Below are 16,400 nucleotides of genomic sequence, written 5' to 3'. Positions count from 1 at the left end.
AGGTGCCAACTAGAGCTGTGTTTAGATATACAATTATATGGGATTGAATAACGATCATTTATCCGGAGCAAGGAATATTTGAGTGGGAGTTGCTGCCAGAGATTATGGTCAGGTGACTAAAGCTTTTCCTTGGGTTTCTGTGGCTCCACCTCATTACCTAGGATGAAGCTTCTGGAGCAAAGCTTTGTCTGCTTGTCCATTTGTGTTCATTGAACTCGGAGCGGTGTGAGGGCAACAGTTTTAGGAGGGCAAGAGGGGCCAAGTTCCCCCTTCTTCCTGCTGGATCCCACTCGGCTTGTGCCCTCCTGCTCTAGCACCGAGCTCCCAGCCAAGTCCAAGTGCAGGAGGTCCAGAGGGGATGCAGATGCCGTGTTCTTCAACAGTCTTTCCCTTCCCCTTGGCCTCAGAGTTCCTGCAGGATGGAAGGCTGCTTGGAGAAAGTTGTGTTCTGCTCTAGGGTAGGTGGGGAAAGGAATCTGGTTATTTTTATGCAGCCAACTGTGATGAAGAGCCCACAAAGAGCCCAGGATTCAAAGGGAGATTAGTGATGGTCCAGCCTGCCAGGAACTTGTCTAGCGGGCAAAGATGGGCGAGTCAAGAGACAGTAACAATACAATGGGACAAATATCATTCAGCAAAGAGCCCAAGGATGTCCACATAACCTACATTTAAGGTCAAAGAAAAGATTGCAAGAGAGTTTCTGAGCTGAGGCCTAAAAGATGAATAAAAGATAATGAACAAGGAGGTGGCCTATTTCAGGCAGTGCAAAGTCCTGGGGGAGAAAGTAGGAGGTGTTTACATATCTGCAACTTGTTCTGTGAGGCTGGAGTGTAGCGTGTGGGGGCTTGAGCCCGCAGAAAAGGCTGATATCTGGCAGTGGGGGAGTTCAAGGCCATGATAAGGAATTTGGCCTTTATCCTCCAGGCAAGGGGAAACCCATGAAATATTTTAAACAGGATAGTAACACAAAATGATTAACTGCTGGGAAAGAGAAAGAGAAGGTACTTGTTTTCTAATGCTGCATAACAAATGACCACACACCCAGTTGCTTAAAACAAGATCCCTCACCTAGCCAAGCTGACACGTAAAATTAATCATCACAACCATTTAGTCCCCAAAAGAATTACAAAACTGGCACAGTTGAAGTTATTATCTCAGGGGTGGGGGAAAAAAAAATCCCTGAAGTACACATGTGCCACAACATTTGAACCTACACCTAAAATCAAGCCTTTAGATCTGATACAGAGGATAAAGTCTATTCTCGCATCCCTCCCTCCCCAACTCTCCCTCCCTCTCTCATGTGTGGGCACACGCGTGTGCGAGCATGAGTATGTATGTATGTGACAGCATTGTCTACAGCAGTAACAAGTTGCTTACAACCTATGTACCTTTCGTTAGATTAGTAAGTTATGACTGGCATACATGATACGTATGAATACGCAGCCATTAATGTAAATGTGGATTCAACTCTGAGATGATTTATTAGTTAATAAAAAAGAAAGGCTATGAAAACCATATGTAGGTAGGTACCCTACTGTGAAGGCACACTTGAGTGCATGTGCACATGTGTGTGTGAACACAGAAGGTCTGACAATATAAAAATCTCTGCGTGATAGAATCTCAAGTGATTTATTTTTCTGCTTATGGTTCCTACTTTCTCCACAGTATTTCCAAAGTAACATTTGATTCTTTCTCCTAATAAAAGTTAACACATTCCCAAATTTTCAACAATGCATACGTAACCTTCAATAATTATATAAAAAAGAATCCTTTCAGATACCTGAATGGCTCACTCTCCTCCTTCCCATCTCTCTTTTTTTTCTTTAATGGCCACACCCATGGCATATGGAGGTTACCAGGCTAGAGGTCAAATCAGGGCTACAGCTGCCAGTCTATGCTACGGCCACAGCAACACCGGAACCTTAACCCACAGAGCGAGACCAGGGACTGAACCTGCAACCTCATGGTTCCTAGTTAGATTCATTTCCACTGTGCCACAACAGGAACTCCCTCCTTCTTCCCATCCTAATTCAAATAATACCCTGTTGGGGAGCTTTGCCAAGCACCTGATTGAAAACTGCACCAATCTCACCTCCTATTTTATTCTGGCCATCATCTGCATCACCTTGTGACATAACATGTTCTACCTCCTGTCATTGTGTTATGTTCCTCCACTAGCACACAAACTCCCCAAGGGTAGGGAATTGTACTGTGTTCACTGCTCGAGCCCCAGAGACTAGAAAAATGCCTGACACGGGGCAGGTAGCACTAGGTATCTGTTAAAGTAATGAATGAAAACACATTCGTTTTAAAAAAAGAAAAAGCTGTCTTTATTAATAAGAAATCAGTGATGTTCAGTTTAAATTAACATTAAAAAAGTCATTTAATGCAATGTCAGCCTTTTATTGCAGGGACCACTTCAAGCTGATGAAAGCTCCTCTTCCTGCTCCCCACCCCCTCCCAAAACCCAACACGCACATAAAATCTAATACAATTCCAGGAGGTTCTGAGACTTCCCTGAAGTCTATCCATAAACTTCTAAAAGGGAACAATGACCCCAGGGTAAGAGCAGGATTTCCAGTGTCATCTGGCTTGAAATCATGATTTCTCCCCTATTCTAGTGATTCAAGGAATATACGTGACTCAAATATCAGTCTTTCCCCCTTTCCGTTAGCTGGTTAAAGGGATACCTTCGGCAAAGGAGTCACTGGTTTGTGAGACTAAGCACAATGAGAACTGAGAACATGATAAACATCCAGATGAATGCTGAAAAACTGAGTTAACAGTCCAGAGATTTCAAACAGTATAGACGTTAATAGAGTGTAGCCCAAATATCTGGTAAAGTGAATTTTTCGTTTGTCAGTTGAGAGTCTGGAGTCACAAACTGAGAAAGAAAAACAGGATCTATTCCACACAGAATATACTCTTTGAATTTTATTATTTAAAGAACAAAATATAGGGAATATGCACATTCACCCAAGTGAAGTTTTCCATTAAATAGGAGAGAAATCAAATATTTTGTAACAAAGACCATCCAGCTAAAATCCGAACGTGAGATCAGTAAAACAACAAGAGTGATTTGACTTTGTGTTTTATTTCAATGGGCACACTTCATTCACTGTCTCCAGGAAAACTAGGCTAAGTCTCCGATGGGCAACAGTCACAGTTATTAGGCAAGTAAATACACCACCACTTCCGTGCCCTCCTTTATTTCTTTATGTCTTCAGTCTCATCTGGCTCTTTCTCTTGATGCTCTCTTTCCCACCTCATTTCTTTTAACTCTTGTCTGTACTTCCGTTCAATGAACCGCTTCTGATGGGCCATCTGGGGAAAGTTATCTGACACGAGGAGATATATTTTACACTTAATAAAGGAGAGCCACTAGTGCGCACGCAGAATGATGCAAACTAAACGTTCACACATACACACAAATGTGTAGCCACATGAAATCTGTGTAGCTGTATTTTGTAAGGAAAGAGAAAAAAAAAAATGTTTGTTTTCTTCTCTTTTTCTTTTATCATTCAGGAACACAATGGAAGTCTGGATCAGCGCCCGACTGCAGATTTCAATATCTGATGTGAACTCAAGCATAAAAGGCACCGAAACATACAGAACTGTTAAAACACAGATGTGTGGCTTCGGAATGTTTCCAGCTAGGTGTTTTAACATAGCTCTCCTAGCAGCAAGCGATTTCCAGGAGAGATGAAAGGCTACAGCAAAAGGGAGTTGTATATTTTTACAAAGCTTAAATCAAAAACTTCAAACGAATAATGATATTATCACCATTATTTACCAACAATTAAAGTTTTTTAGAAAAAGAGTAAAAAAAAAAAGATCAGATGGACAAAGGTAGGCCACATCCCAAGTCGTTATTTCTGAAAATTCAATTTGTGACGTTTACCATGAGAAGCTCGAAGCTACACTGACAACAGCAATTCAAGGGGAGCCCTTGCACTTGGTGAGAGGAAATGGGTCACTCAATAGCACCATTTGAGCTAAATTTAGTTTGACATCTGACCCTGTGCAAGAGTGCTGACACAGTTGCAATCTTGATTAAAATGTTAAAAATCACAATTCCGTTGTTATTTGTGGTCTAGAATGAACACGGTAATGGAGTAAGAAATCAAATACGGAACGAGGAAAAACGTCAGTTCATACACTTGTCAGCAAACATGCTTCAACAACAAACATCGCAAAGGGGTGGAGGCATGAATGAGAGCAGCACAAGCTACCTATAATTCGGAGCTGTGGCATACGGAAGTTCCCAAGCTAGGGGTTGAATCGGAGCTGCAGCTGCCGGCCTACACCACACAGCTACAGCAACACAGGATCCAAGCCACATCTGTGACCTACACCACAGCTCACTAAGCCGGGATCCTTAACCTGCTGAGCAGGGCTGGGGATTGAACCCTCGTCCTCATGGATACCAGTCAGGTTCATTACTGCTGAGCTACAATGTGAACTCCATAAACATTTACCTACTTTTAAACATGCAGTTTGATTGAGTGATCGATTTTTTGTTTACTCCAAACCAGAGTCACAATTATCATGGCATGTGAACTTGAGCTCATAACTCCAATTATTTTCTTAGGTTTGACTCCTAGAAATGAAATCTCTAGATCAAAGTGTATGGACATCTTTAAGGACCTGATACATATAGTTTAAACAATTCACTCCCACAAGTACGTATGCAGAGGCCAGTCTCAGAACAGTTTTTTTTTTTTTTTTTTGCTATTTTAGGGCCGCACCCAAGGCATGTGGAGGTTCTCAGGCTCGGGGTTGAATTGGAGTTGCAGCTGCCGGCCCACACCACAGCCACAGCAATGCCAGATCCTTAACCCACTGAGTGAGGCTTGGGATCGAACCCTCATCTTCAGGGATCCTAGTCAGGTTTGTTAACTGCTGAGCCACGAAGGGAACTCCTCAGAACAGTATTGTTTTATGGTTGAAAGCAAACAAAGAAAAACTCTAAAGATGATGTCTAACAATCCCACAGGTAGAAAATGAAGTCTCACTTTTACTGCAATATGTGATTACACACAATGATTAAAAAAGCTCCTCAACAGAGTCAACAAAACTCTCAGTGAGATTCCACAGACACGGGACCCTGGTAACACCAGCTTCTGCCCCCAGGCCTCCTCTCTCCCCACACCCTCGAGTTATCATCTGCGGATTCCCACTGGCTCCTGGCCTTCCTGCCTTTCCTGGAATCCCTCCCAGGCTGAGCACCTGGGTCTCTTCACTTCCAGCTTCCCACACTCTGCCCTTGCCCACACTGAGCTGGTATTTGAAGCAGAACGGAACTGTATTGTCATGTTTTGCCCACAGGTGCTGCTGTGCGACACAATATACCTCAGAAGAAAACTTCCCTGCACTTATGCCTTCAATTTACAAAAGACTCTGCAGTTCCCTACAGGGTCAATTATGCAACTGAAATTTCTTCAGCCCAGCCACCCTACTCTTGAGACTCCATCTCCCAGAACTAAAAGCACAAACGTCAAGACTTCCATTGTCAACAGGGATAAAAAGCAGCAGCATCCACCAAAAATTTTTAAGTTGAATAAACTATGGCACAGCCACAGCATGAAATATTATGTGGCCCTTAAGAAAGAATGAACTGGAGGCACTATGACCTGCAGGGCTGCCCATGATGTATTACTGAGCAAGCAAAGGAGGATGCAGAGACGTACGTGAATATCTCATTTTAATAAAATAATGGCCAAAAACTAAAGAGAAAAAAAGCCTTCATTGGCTTCAGATTTTAGAATTACAGAGAAATATATAGAATGAAATACACTAAGTCATGCATGTTGCCTGGGCTGAGAGTGGGACTCCACACAAAAAAGGAAAATGAAAATCAAAAAGCATTTGGGAATACTCTTTTAAAAAAAATTATAAGCTCATTTTACATATACCTTACACTCTACTACACTCTGTGTGGAGAATAATTATGAAGAAAGGAAGATCACATTTTATCGGTACTTTACCATTTTTCTACTTCCCCATTTTCTTTCCATAAAACACTCATTACATTATGAACATATAATTATAGAAAAAGAGATAGGCTTACATTTTTCAAGTGCATCCATTGCTGCTCCCATTTCCGCTTGCTGAATACTATTAAATAAAGAAAATGTATGCTTTAATTTAAAGATTTTTTTTTTTTCAAAAACAGAAAGCATGGCTCCAAATTATTCAGGCTGATTTTCATGTTTAGCGCATAAAATTTTATCTGATTGCTTCTACTATCACATGCTGAATTGCACTGGAGGAATACACACAAAGGCATGCAGAAATGTCATTTATTTGCACAAAGCCTGTTCATGTTATCCGTTCCACACCTTCGACGCTGCAACAAAATGCCTTCCATTTATATTAGGGCTGAAGTATTTCTTACTTAAATTTTGAACATTCTCAGTGTAAAGTTTAAGAGGCAAAGAGTAAAAAAATATATGTATAGGCAGACTTCAAATCATGTCTCAGTTTAAAATCACTTGGAAGTTTCAAAGAAAGGTGATAACATACATAATTCTTTTTACCTGAAGATGTGAGCATCTCCACAAAGCTCAGGTGAGGAGTGACAGGAGATCAAGTGTCATGCATGACATGTTTTATAAAACGCCTGCAGCAAAATTCAGTACTTTGGGGGTAACTCAGACTGGACAGACCTTACCTGTGCACCAGGTAATGTGGTTTTCTCAAGGTGGCCAAAGCCCTTTACGCAGTGGTGTTCCCACTATTCAAGGTGGATTCTCAAGTGTGGGGCTGGACTTGGTGGGCACATTAATCCCTGGGATTTACTTTGCTATTACCCTCGAACACTCCATACTCTAAGTTTAAAAGGACAGGTTGCAGAGGTTGGAAATACCAAGCAGGGACATCTCAGACACAAGAAATTCAAGGCTTCTTCTCCTCATACCTTGGTCCTTTCCCACAGCCGATTCTCTCTCCCTTGAAGTAGACGGCCACAGTGTAGGTTCTAGCATGGGATGGCCCGACTGTCTGCAGAGTCCTGAAGGGACAAGGAAAAGGATGTGCATTACATGACGTGTTACTCTACTGTTACTGCTAGTATGTAGCTCCAGGAAAAACCAGGGGACTTACTGCTTAGAGAGAGGAAGGTAAACATAACTAGAAAAATAAAGGAGTAAGTTTTTGACTTGCTAATCTGACAAATAGAGAGTTTTGAGTGGGAAATTTAAAAAACTCTACAGTGGATTTATATATATCTAAGTATTTATGTTACATATATAATTCCCCAAAAGCATTATATGCAGTATTTGAAGGCAAAGAGTAAGGTGTAAAATATTTTTAAATAATTTCAAAGTGTTCTTCCAAGGATTACAAAATTAACAAACTTTCATCAGTGTAAAGTTAGCCATTTCAGTTTGTTCTCTGTTTTTCAGTGCTAATCACAGCTAAAGACAATAAATATTTGGCTGATACACCTCAAACCACAGCTGAATGGCTTTGCATCCTTTATGGATTTTTTCCTAATGTCGGGTATCTTATCTAAAAGATCAGAAAATAGATTTAATTTCTGGAACATCAGAGATGGTTTCAAAGGTATGCTATAGGGCAGAGTACACAACACGACTGCCAAAAAACAAAACCCCAGGTACTGCGATTTTAATGACAAGGTGTAGATTTCAAATGCGGTCAAACTGATAGCTTCATGGAAAAGGGAAATTAAAAGTAGCCAACAAAGATAATGGAATGAACACAGTAATCTTGAAAAAAACTATGTAAAACAACCCCATCATCTTGATAAAAAAGAACAAGCTCACCGCTTGCTTTCATTTGGGGGGTTTATGAGAAGGGAACAGTCATTTCCTTTGTGTTTATGCATTCACTGGGATGAAAGTACACGGGGTGGCTTCTTAAAGGTGGCGCTTATTATAGTAATCATGCCTGCGATATGCAAAATTTATCATCCTCATTTTATTTACTGAACTTTAATTATCACTGTGATGAGGAAATACTTTGAGCCTTTCATGTAATACAGTTTGGATATTCATTATGCCTATTGGGCACGTATTAAAGTGCTATTTCTAAACATTTGGGTTTTTTTCCCAATAAATAAAGGAAACATTGTTGAGCAGTGACAGCTTCTTGGGACAATTTATAGTAGCCTGCTGTGGGGTGACTCAACCTTCTCTTGGCCTCAGTTTTTCTTTTAGTGAAAAAGCCTATAACGTGTTGTGACTATTAAATAAAAACATAAAAAAGGATTTAAAATTCCCGACTGCCACTCCGGTGTTTTCCCTTGAGTACCATGAAGTCTGAGAGAGCCCACAGGAGAGGGGCTTTTGTTCCAGATGAAACACTCTCACGGACGTGTGTACTTGCACCCATGTGGCAAGGGGTAAGCCAGTACTGAAACTGGATTCTTAAAACAATCTTAAAAACACATATCAGACCAACCATACCTGGGTAGGAAATCCACCTATGCTGACAAGCCTTCCCTTTTACAATTCCTCTTTGAAACCACCTTCTGAAACCGCCTCTGAATGTCTCAAACTAATTACTCTATTTCAGAGTCAAACCTCCTGTTTTCATCAAAACTGGCATTAGGTGTGTAGTGACCTGCACTTCCTTTGAATGACTTTTGGCTATCACTCAAAGGATAAGGATTTATTACTAAAGATATTCAACAGTACAGAGCAGCTTTGGGTACATATTCCAGAAAGAAAAGTTCCAAATATTTGAATAATGCAGCAGTGGTGAAGAACTGCCCAGCTTCTTACAGTGACTGAAGGGCCAGAGGCCAACAGGGCTTCAGAGAGAGTGGACAGAGATAGCCAGATACCATTTTAAGTAAGCATACCCCACTTAATCTGGACGTGAAGGCCAGTAGGGGTTACAAGAAATAAAAAGACAAATATAAAAATGTATATAAAAACAACGTAACCTAAATTTTTCTTTTTTTTCTCTTTTCAGGGCCATACCTGCAGTATATGGAAGTTCCCAGGCTAGGGGTCAAATAGGAGCTGCCAACCTACACCACAGACACAGCCACAGCAACACCAGATCCGAGCTGCGTCTGCGACCTACACTAACCTAAATTTTTCTTTTTTGTTTCCTTTGTGTGTGTGTGTGTGTTTTTGCCTTTTCTAGGGCTGCTCGGAGTTCCCAGGCTAGGGGTCTAATTGGAGCTGCAGCTGCCAGCCTACGCCACAGCCACAGCAATGCCAGATCCGAGCTGCGTCTGCGACCCACACCACAGCTCACGGTAATGCTGTATCCTTAACCCACTGAGCAAGGCCAGGGATCAAACTCACAACCTCATGGTTCCTAGTTGGATTCGTTAACCACTGAGCCATGACGGGAACTCCTAACCTAAATTTTTCTTATCTTTATCTGAATACCTGAGCATGTCCTGCTCCCAGGGAGCAATTCACTGAGTATTTCAGAGATGAGAGGAGAAAGCACACATAATCACAGGTGACTCACTTACTGGAGCTGAAGGACTGAGAGGCCCAAAGCTTCAGTGCTGAAGTCTCCACCAGGACTCTGTAACCACTACCCTGCAGTGATTAGCTCTTCCTCCAGGCACATGGAGCATAACACTCAGCTTACAGGGGCCGATGGCCCGAGGCAGCTGTACTTACTTGTACAGAGGAATGTCCGGCTCTTTTCCTTCCGTCCTAAGCGTCAGACAACACTGCTGAAGCTGGGACTTGGGGTCATTCCAATCCTGATTCAAAATGAACTCCTGCAGCAAGTCCCCAACAAGCATTTAGTAAAGGTTTCTAGAATCACCAGGCATAGAACATACAACCGATTTAAATTTTCTATGATCTTACTTTTAGTCGTGGAAAGAAACAAACATTCATGAAAGTATGAACATATTCCAAGTCCTTGTCAATGTACAGGGCTGCGATAAATGCTGAAAAAGGCAACATTAAAAAATAAACCACAATGCACTGCCAGAAAGAGTACAGGACCTAGACTTTTAAGGAACGTTTTCATAAGGTTTTCAATTTTCAAGCCCTCTTTACTTTTTAGCATTACCATTTCATCTTTCTTCAAATGAGAACTACTCTTTATCACTAATATTAGAAGCAGCAATATACATGAGTGATTAGGATGTAATATACAGTATAAGACCAAACTACATTTGGCTAAGGGCTAAATGAATAATTAGTTAAAAACGATACCCAAAATGCTGTTGTACAGTAGAGAAAGAATGATATCTGGGAGCACAAACATGTTAACACCAAATAAATCAAAATAAAATCTGAAGATCAGATATGATGCCAAACACCAAGTCTTAAGGAGATCACCCATTTACAAGGGTTTGTGTTACATTTCATGAACAGAAATGGGACACTTTATAGATTCGATCTGCCCAAAGAATAACCTGAAATTGGGCTTAATGGCAAAATAACCAAATTGGCATTAATAAACGGTGGTCTCAAAGATGAATTCATTAAAAGATATCTTAAGGTATCTTAACTACAAAAGCAAATGGGATAAAAGAAGGGATAAAAATAACTTTTTATCTAAAACAAAAAAAAAGGCCAGTGAGACAGATCACTTAATTTTCTTGTAATTTTAATCTTAAGTTACTTTCCTTTAGTGAAAAAGAAGTCCTTTTAAGTGCCTTAGTCAGATTGCTTTTGCACTTTGTAAAATCAGCTGGTTTTGCAGCTGGACTTTAACATTTGTATGTAATTCCAATTGTCAAAACGATTATAACATTAAAAAAAAAAAGTTCCAGAGGCCAGTGAACAGCTCGCTTATTTTAAAGTAGTATCAGAAACAATACGATTGTGTGTATAATCCTTCAGTTGTTAGCTATAACAGGATTACTTATAATGCTACCAGACCACATCGGAAACTGTAAAAGATGACAACACTGTCTATAGAGCTTTGAGCTCATTCACAACAACAGAGAATAGTTTTAGTATTTAGTGAATAAATTACCCTTCTTTCTTCTACGTCCCTGTCTAAAGGCTGCTGGGTGGCAAAAACACCTGTGATTCAGCATCACCAATCTTCACATTCTGTTACTGTTTCTCAGAGAGAGATGTGATGGCCCAGCATTAAGATGGAGGAGTGCGGAGGCAGGGGGTGGGGAGGGTATGCCACACTGAACACCAATTGAATGTAAATTCATTTTTCACATCTTAATTCCAAGTAATTCTCCCTCATCACTCCAAACAAGTTCCCTGACCCCTTGGTGATCAATCTAATCCATCTACCACCAGGCACTGGACCTGCTTTCTGTTCTGTCAGTGTACATTAGTTTTTTTTTTAATTACTACTCAATTAATTTTATTACATTTATAGTTGTACAACGATCATCAAAACCCAATTTTATAGCATTTCCATCCCAATCAGGAGCATTTCTTGAAAGTCAAAAATAAGCTTCAAGTTTTATGGTGCTAATTTCGATGTTATAGGATTTGGGAAATTTATGCTTCAGAGAAAAGTGTAAATAAAAATTGAAATAGAAAAGAGATTTCTTTAATCAGAACATAATAAATAATAAGGAGAAGCAGCATAAATGTTGGACCATTTGATTTAAACTTTGAACCTGCAGGTGAAGAGAAAAGCTTTATCCTATAGGACTCACATTCCAAAAGGTCTGCCAATGTCTTGGTCCGAAGGGCCACAGGCCTCTTGGTCTTGTCATTGGTGATGGCGTATTCCTGCATGCCCAGTTCCTCGGCGACCTTGGCTTGAGTTCTGTTATTCACCAAAGAGCTTCGCAACAACTGGCCAAAGGAATTGAGGTACATTTAGAAACCATTTCACCTTTGGTCTCCTTGCTCCTGTGTTGGGCCCAACCAGCCTAGACCATCTCATTGACAGGGACACCTGGACAAGCGATGGCGTAAGTTCTCAACCATGACCCCCAGGCAGCAGTGACAAACTGCACATGCTTCTAGTTTCTTCTTAATAACTTACTCGCATCTGGATTTTACCCAGCTACCATTTAAATAGTTCATTTAGTTGTTTAGTAGCAGTGAGCAGTAACATTAAAGGTCATAGCTTCCCTTAAGTTTAATGTCACTAAATCGGGGAGCATTAAAAATTTGGAAAACGAACTTTTGAGGTACAATTTACATACAACAAAATACACTCATTATAAGTATAGTTAAATGAGATTGGACAAGCTTCTACATTTCCATTACTCCAAACAAGTTCCCTGACCCCTTGGTGATCAATCTCATCCATCTATCACCAGGCACTGGACCTGCTTTCTGTCAGTGCACACTAGTTTTAAAGGAGCATTTCTTTAAAGTCAAAAATAAGCTTCAAGTTTTATGGCGCTAATTTTGATGTTGTAGGATTTGGGAAAGCGGTGTTTTAGTAATACTTAAAATATTTAAATTATTGTTACTTTTATTATTTTAAAGATTTATACTATATATCCTTTCCCAAGACCCTTTGTTTTTAATCGAATTGAAATATAATTTCCATATTTCAACTTCAAGAATTCCAAATAAAAATTTCTTTTAGGAATTTCAGTCAGCTAGGAGTCCTCTAAGGACTCTCCCAAGTAGCAACATCAAACAGTGCATGCAAATTGGGCAACGAGTCCATTGTAGAGGTGCCCATAAAACAGGCGTGGGTTAGGAATTTAATACCAGTCACTCACTGGGGGAAGGTAGGGGAGGGAGGCCGGGGGGAGTGGGTGGATACAAAGATCCACCAAACAAGGACGCACCAAACAAGAGCTGAAAGTAATTACCCCCAATCTCTAAGATCTGGGGGAATAATGCACCTAAAACTAGAACTTCTTCTTACAACAGATACAACAAACTCTTGGTCTAGCACAATTCCTTCCTACTAAGGAATATCCCTGACACCAGGGCCATGGAACAGGGTGCAGCTTCAAGTCATGCTGTATTACACTCCCTGCCGTTCCACATCGGGCTTTGTTTATTAGATGCAAGTTTTATGCTCTGTGGCTCCACAGTGTCAGCTGAGCTTATGAAAATCAAGATTTATTCGCAATGCCTGAGATTGCATCCTTGACAATAGATAAATAAGAAACAATATGTTCTTAATTTGTCTGACAATGATTCATGAAGCAGAAATACAACTTGATCTTCATAAGCCATGCTTGCTGTTGAGTTACAGACTATTATTCTTTGCTTGTCTCTGCTCCCTTCCTCCTCTGATTTCCCCAACTCTATCTTTTCTTCAATATAGTAAGTGTTTCATTAAAACTATATCCACAGAGAAGCTCACAATTAAAAAGGCCTGGCATATAAAGAAGACACAACCTATAGAGAGCCCACCAGCCTAATATCTTGTAATTACAGAATAAGTGAGCTGGAAGGGAGATAATTTTTTTAGTTTGGATTTCTAATGGGGAAGGGAGAGGCTCATGGGGGAACAGGAGGGCTATTTTGAAAATGTTGCTATGCTGAGTAAGCTGGTTCTCTCTCATTATATACTTTTGGTGAGAGGAAAAAACTCTAATTTGGGCTATGCGTATGGAGATTTCATGCCTCAGATTCAACAAGCCTGATGTACACATGAGCACACACGAACCACGATACATCACCGGTTACTGGGCCCCAGCTGCTGCCTCCAGCATCAGGGCTCCGCATTCAGAACGGTACAGGAATGCTGTCTGACTGGGAGGAGGACAGCAGGGAGGACGGAAACAAAAACGCTTCCGGTTTGATTTAACATACAACCTGACGGGTCTTAAATTTAAGGTGGCCGGCAGAAAGTAAAATCTTTCAGTTCTTGCCAAAACCCAGAGTCTGAACCAAAAGTCAGTGGGGGAAAAGGAAGCAATAAATCATCCATATTTTTAGAGTCGGTTTAAATTTAGAAGATGAGCTGAAAAGAGGTAAGACCTTGCTCTTTACCTAAACATGGAAGTCTGAATGGCAGTTCTTTAAATGACAACCTCCATCCTTGGCCTTTACTGAACTCTGTTTCAGAATGAATCATGCTGTTGGCCAACGAGTGAGATCAAGAGGGGATCACAAGGCAGAAAACCCCCTAAAGTTATGGCAGTTCAGTGCAACAGTCGTAGAGATGCTGGGCCAGGCCCTGTGCTGCTGGCTAAAGATCCCGAGATGATCAACATCTGTGGTTGCCCTCTGAGAGCTGCTAATCTCTAAAGGTGGTCACACACAAAGTGGTCGGTACAATGCACCGTGGCAGCCACAGTGACAGCTCAGGCCGTAGTGCACGCAGGTGCTCCTCTCCAAGCCAGCTTTCCAAAAAGACCTCCTGCAGGATGTGACCTCTGAGTAAAAACATTTCAGAGGCTTGTTGACCTGGCTGTTATATCAGAATCATAAGGTACTTCTGACATACTGGTGCTCAAGCCTCTTCCAAGAACCAAGGGATTAGAATTTCTGGGGATGTAACTTGGACATATGCATTTTTTTTTCTCAATTTCAAGCAGGTGGATTCCGATGCATGTAAAGGAAAGACTGAAAAGAATGAATCCACCAGTGGAAGAGGAATGGGTGCTAGGGTCTGAATGTTTGTGTCACCTTAAAATTCCTATGCTGAAATCCTAACCCTGAAGATGATGGTATTAGGAAGTGGGGGGCTTTGGAGGATGATTAGGTCATGAGGGTGGAGCACACATGAATGGGATTAGTGCCCTCATAAAAGAGATCTCATAGGAGTTCCCTGCTCAGGTTAAGGATCTGTGTTATCACTGCTGTGGCTCAGGTTGCTGCTGTGGCCCAGGTTTGAACCCTGGCTCAGGAACTTTTGCATGCTACAGGTGCACCAAAAAAAAGAGACCCCATAGAGACCTCCAGCCCCTTCCACCCTGTGAGTACAATGAGAGGTCTGTGACTCAGAAGACAGCCCTCCCTTGACCATGCCGGCACTCTGCTCTCAGATTTCAATCTCCAGAACAGTGAGCAATAAACTTCTGCTGTTCATAAGGAAGCCAGTGTGTGGTATTTTTGCTGTACAAGCCTACACATAGTAAGACAGGAGGAAAAGGTTTTCCAAGAAGAGGAAATAGCTCTAACAAAAGCAAGGGGCCATGACACAGTAAGGTGACACAGTAAGGAGGAGAAATCGGAGCCTAGTCGAGAAGAACTCATACAAATGAGGCTGGTCAGCCTCTGCCAGGGAGAGTCATCCCAAAAGGTGTCATATGGGAGCAGTGACAAGGTAATCTTATGAATTTAGAAAGCTCATTTTGGTGGATGTATCTGAATGGAGTAAGACATGAGGTTGGAAAGCCTGAAGATGGTGATGCTATAAATTACTGGTTGACAAAGAGGAAATTTTTTTCAGTAGAAATCTAGAAAATGTTAAGCACCCAACTGAGCATGAGATAGTTATCAGACTGTTTTGCAAACAATGTCTTGAGCTAGATGTACTGCTAAAAAGTAAAAGACTTGGCACCAGGCTGCCTGGGTTCAAACTATAGACCTACCACTTCCTGGCTAAGGGACCCTGTATAAGCTACTAAATCTCTCTGAGGCTCAGTTTCCTCATCCATTAAATGCAGAAGTAATACCCACCTCACGGGGATGTAATGAGAATTAAAGTGAAAGAGTTTACAATTTAAGTACAATGACTGGCTCATAAACACACAGAAATGTTAGCTGCTGTTGTTACTGGCATCATCGTTGTTAGGCAAGATATGCTTGCTCCTTGGTTACAGGGAAAAAGTTACAGAAAGTTCTAGGAATTCCTCCGGATTTGTTTTCAATGCAAATATTATGGATACCAGTCCATTAACTGTCTCCCAAACTCTCCATTTTACTAAGTGCTAACCTGTCCTTTTTTAAATACTTTTTTTTAACACTCCATTCCCCCACCCCCACCCCCGACTGCCTCACCAAAAGATAAAATGTAACTTGAAGTCACCAGAAAAACGGAGGGCTCTCTGTAGCTGAGAAAAAGACTGCTGACATCCTGAAGCAATAGCAAGGACCGATAAGAATATTAAAACTGAAAATTGTGATTCTGAGAATGCAGGATGTTTTCTATTATCTCAACAGAGCAGTCTTTCATAATTAGCATGAACTTAAATTTTAATAAGACAAAAGGTTTATTGGTTTAAAATAAGCAAAGAAACATACTGGCACTCTTCCTTCAACGTCTATGTACTCTTAATTTAAAGAGAAAACCCCATTTATGGGACATGAGCTACCAAAGAGGGCCCCCTAGTGTAAATTAGGGAGAGTGTGATTTATTATTTTGAGGGCTTATTAATATAAGAGCATGGGGTGAAAACAGGACATATTATTAAAAATGGCAGTGATGTGCCACCCAGATCTACCACGCCAAGAGCGGTAGCCAGATGGTCTCGACTCCCGTGTTAACTGAAAAAAAAAAAAAAGGCAGGCAAATGCTAGCAGCTGGAGTGCAGGTCAGAAAGAGCCAAGTTACATCAGTAATGGAGAAATTCTCAAACAGGAGGCTGTGAAATCTATCCTCTCAAA

At 41.0% G+C, this 16,400-nt stretch overlaps 1 protein-coding gene across 5 annotated transcripts in view; it reads right to left on the bottom strand.

The window, feature by feature from the left end:
* Positions 1–3,075: 3,075 nt before the first annotated feature.
* The window catches only part of DROSHA (drosha ribonuclease III), a 120,786-nt gene continuing 107,461 nt past the window's right edge, over positions 3,076–16,400 (bottom strand). For all 5 annotated transcript variants that reach the window (XM_047767682.1, XM_047767665.1, XM_047767673.1 and 2 more), the window contains 6 exons: positions 11,582–11,723; positions 9,807–9,889; positions 9,612–9,715; positions 6,920–7,012; positions 6,071–6,117; positions 3,076–3,338 (listed from right to left, as the gene is read on the bottom strand). In XM_047767682.1, the coding sequence (XP_047623638.1) occupies positions 3,208–3,338; positions 6,071–6,117; positions 6,920–7,012; positions 9,612–9,715; positions 9,807–9,889; positions 11,582–11,723 (600 nt within the window). In that variant the 3' untranslated portion in view covers positions 3,076–3,207. The remainder of the gene's footprint in view (positions 3,339–6,070; positions 6,118–6,919; positions 7,013–9,611; positions 9,716–9,806; positions 9,890–11,581; positions 11,724–16,400) is intronic.

The sequence above is a fragment of the Phacochoerus africanus genome, chromosome 1, assembly GCF_016906955.1.
Source record: "Phacochoerus africanus isolate WHEZ1 chromosome 1, ROS_Pafr_v1, whole genome shotgun sequence".
NCBI lineage: Eukaryota > Metazoa > Chordata > Mammalia > Artiodactyla > Suidae > Phacochoerus > Phacochoerus africanus.
Note: the sequence above shows the minus strand (reverse complement) of the source record. Positions and strands in the feature narration are given on the sequence as shown.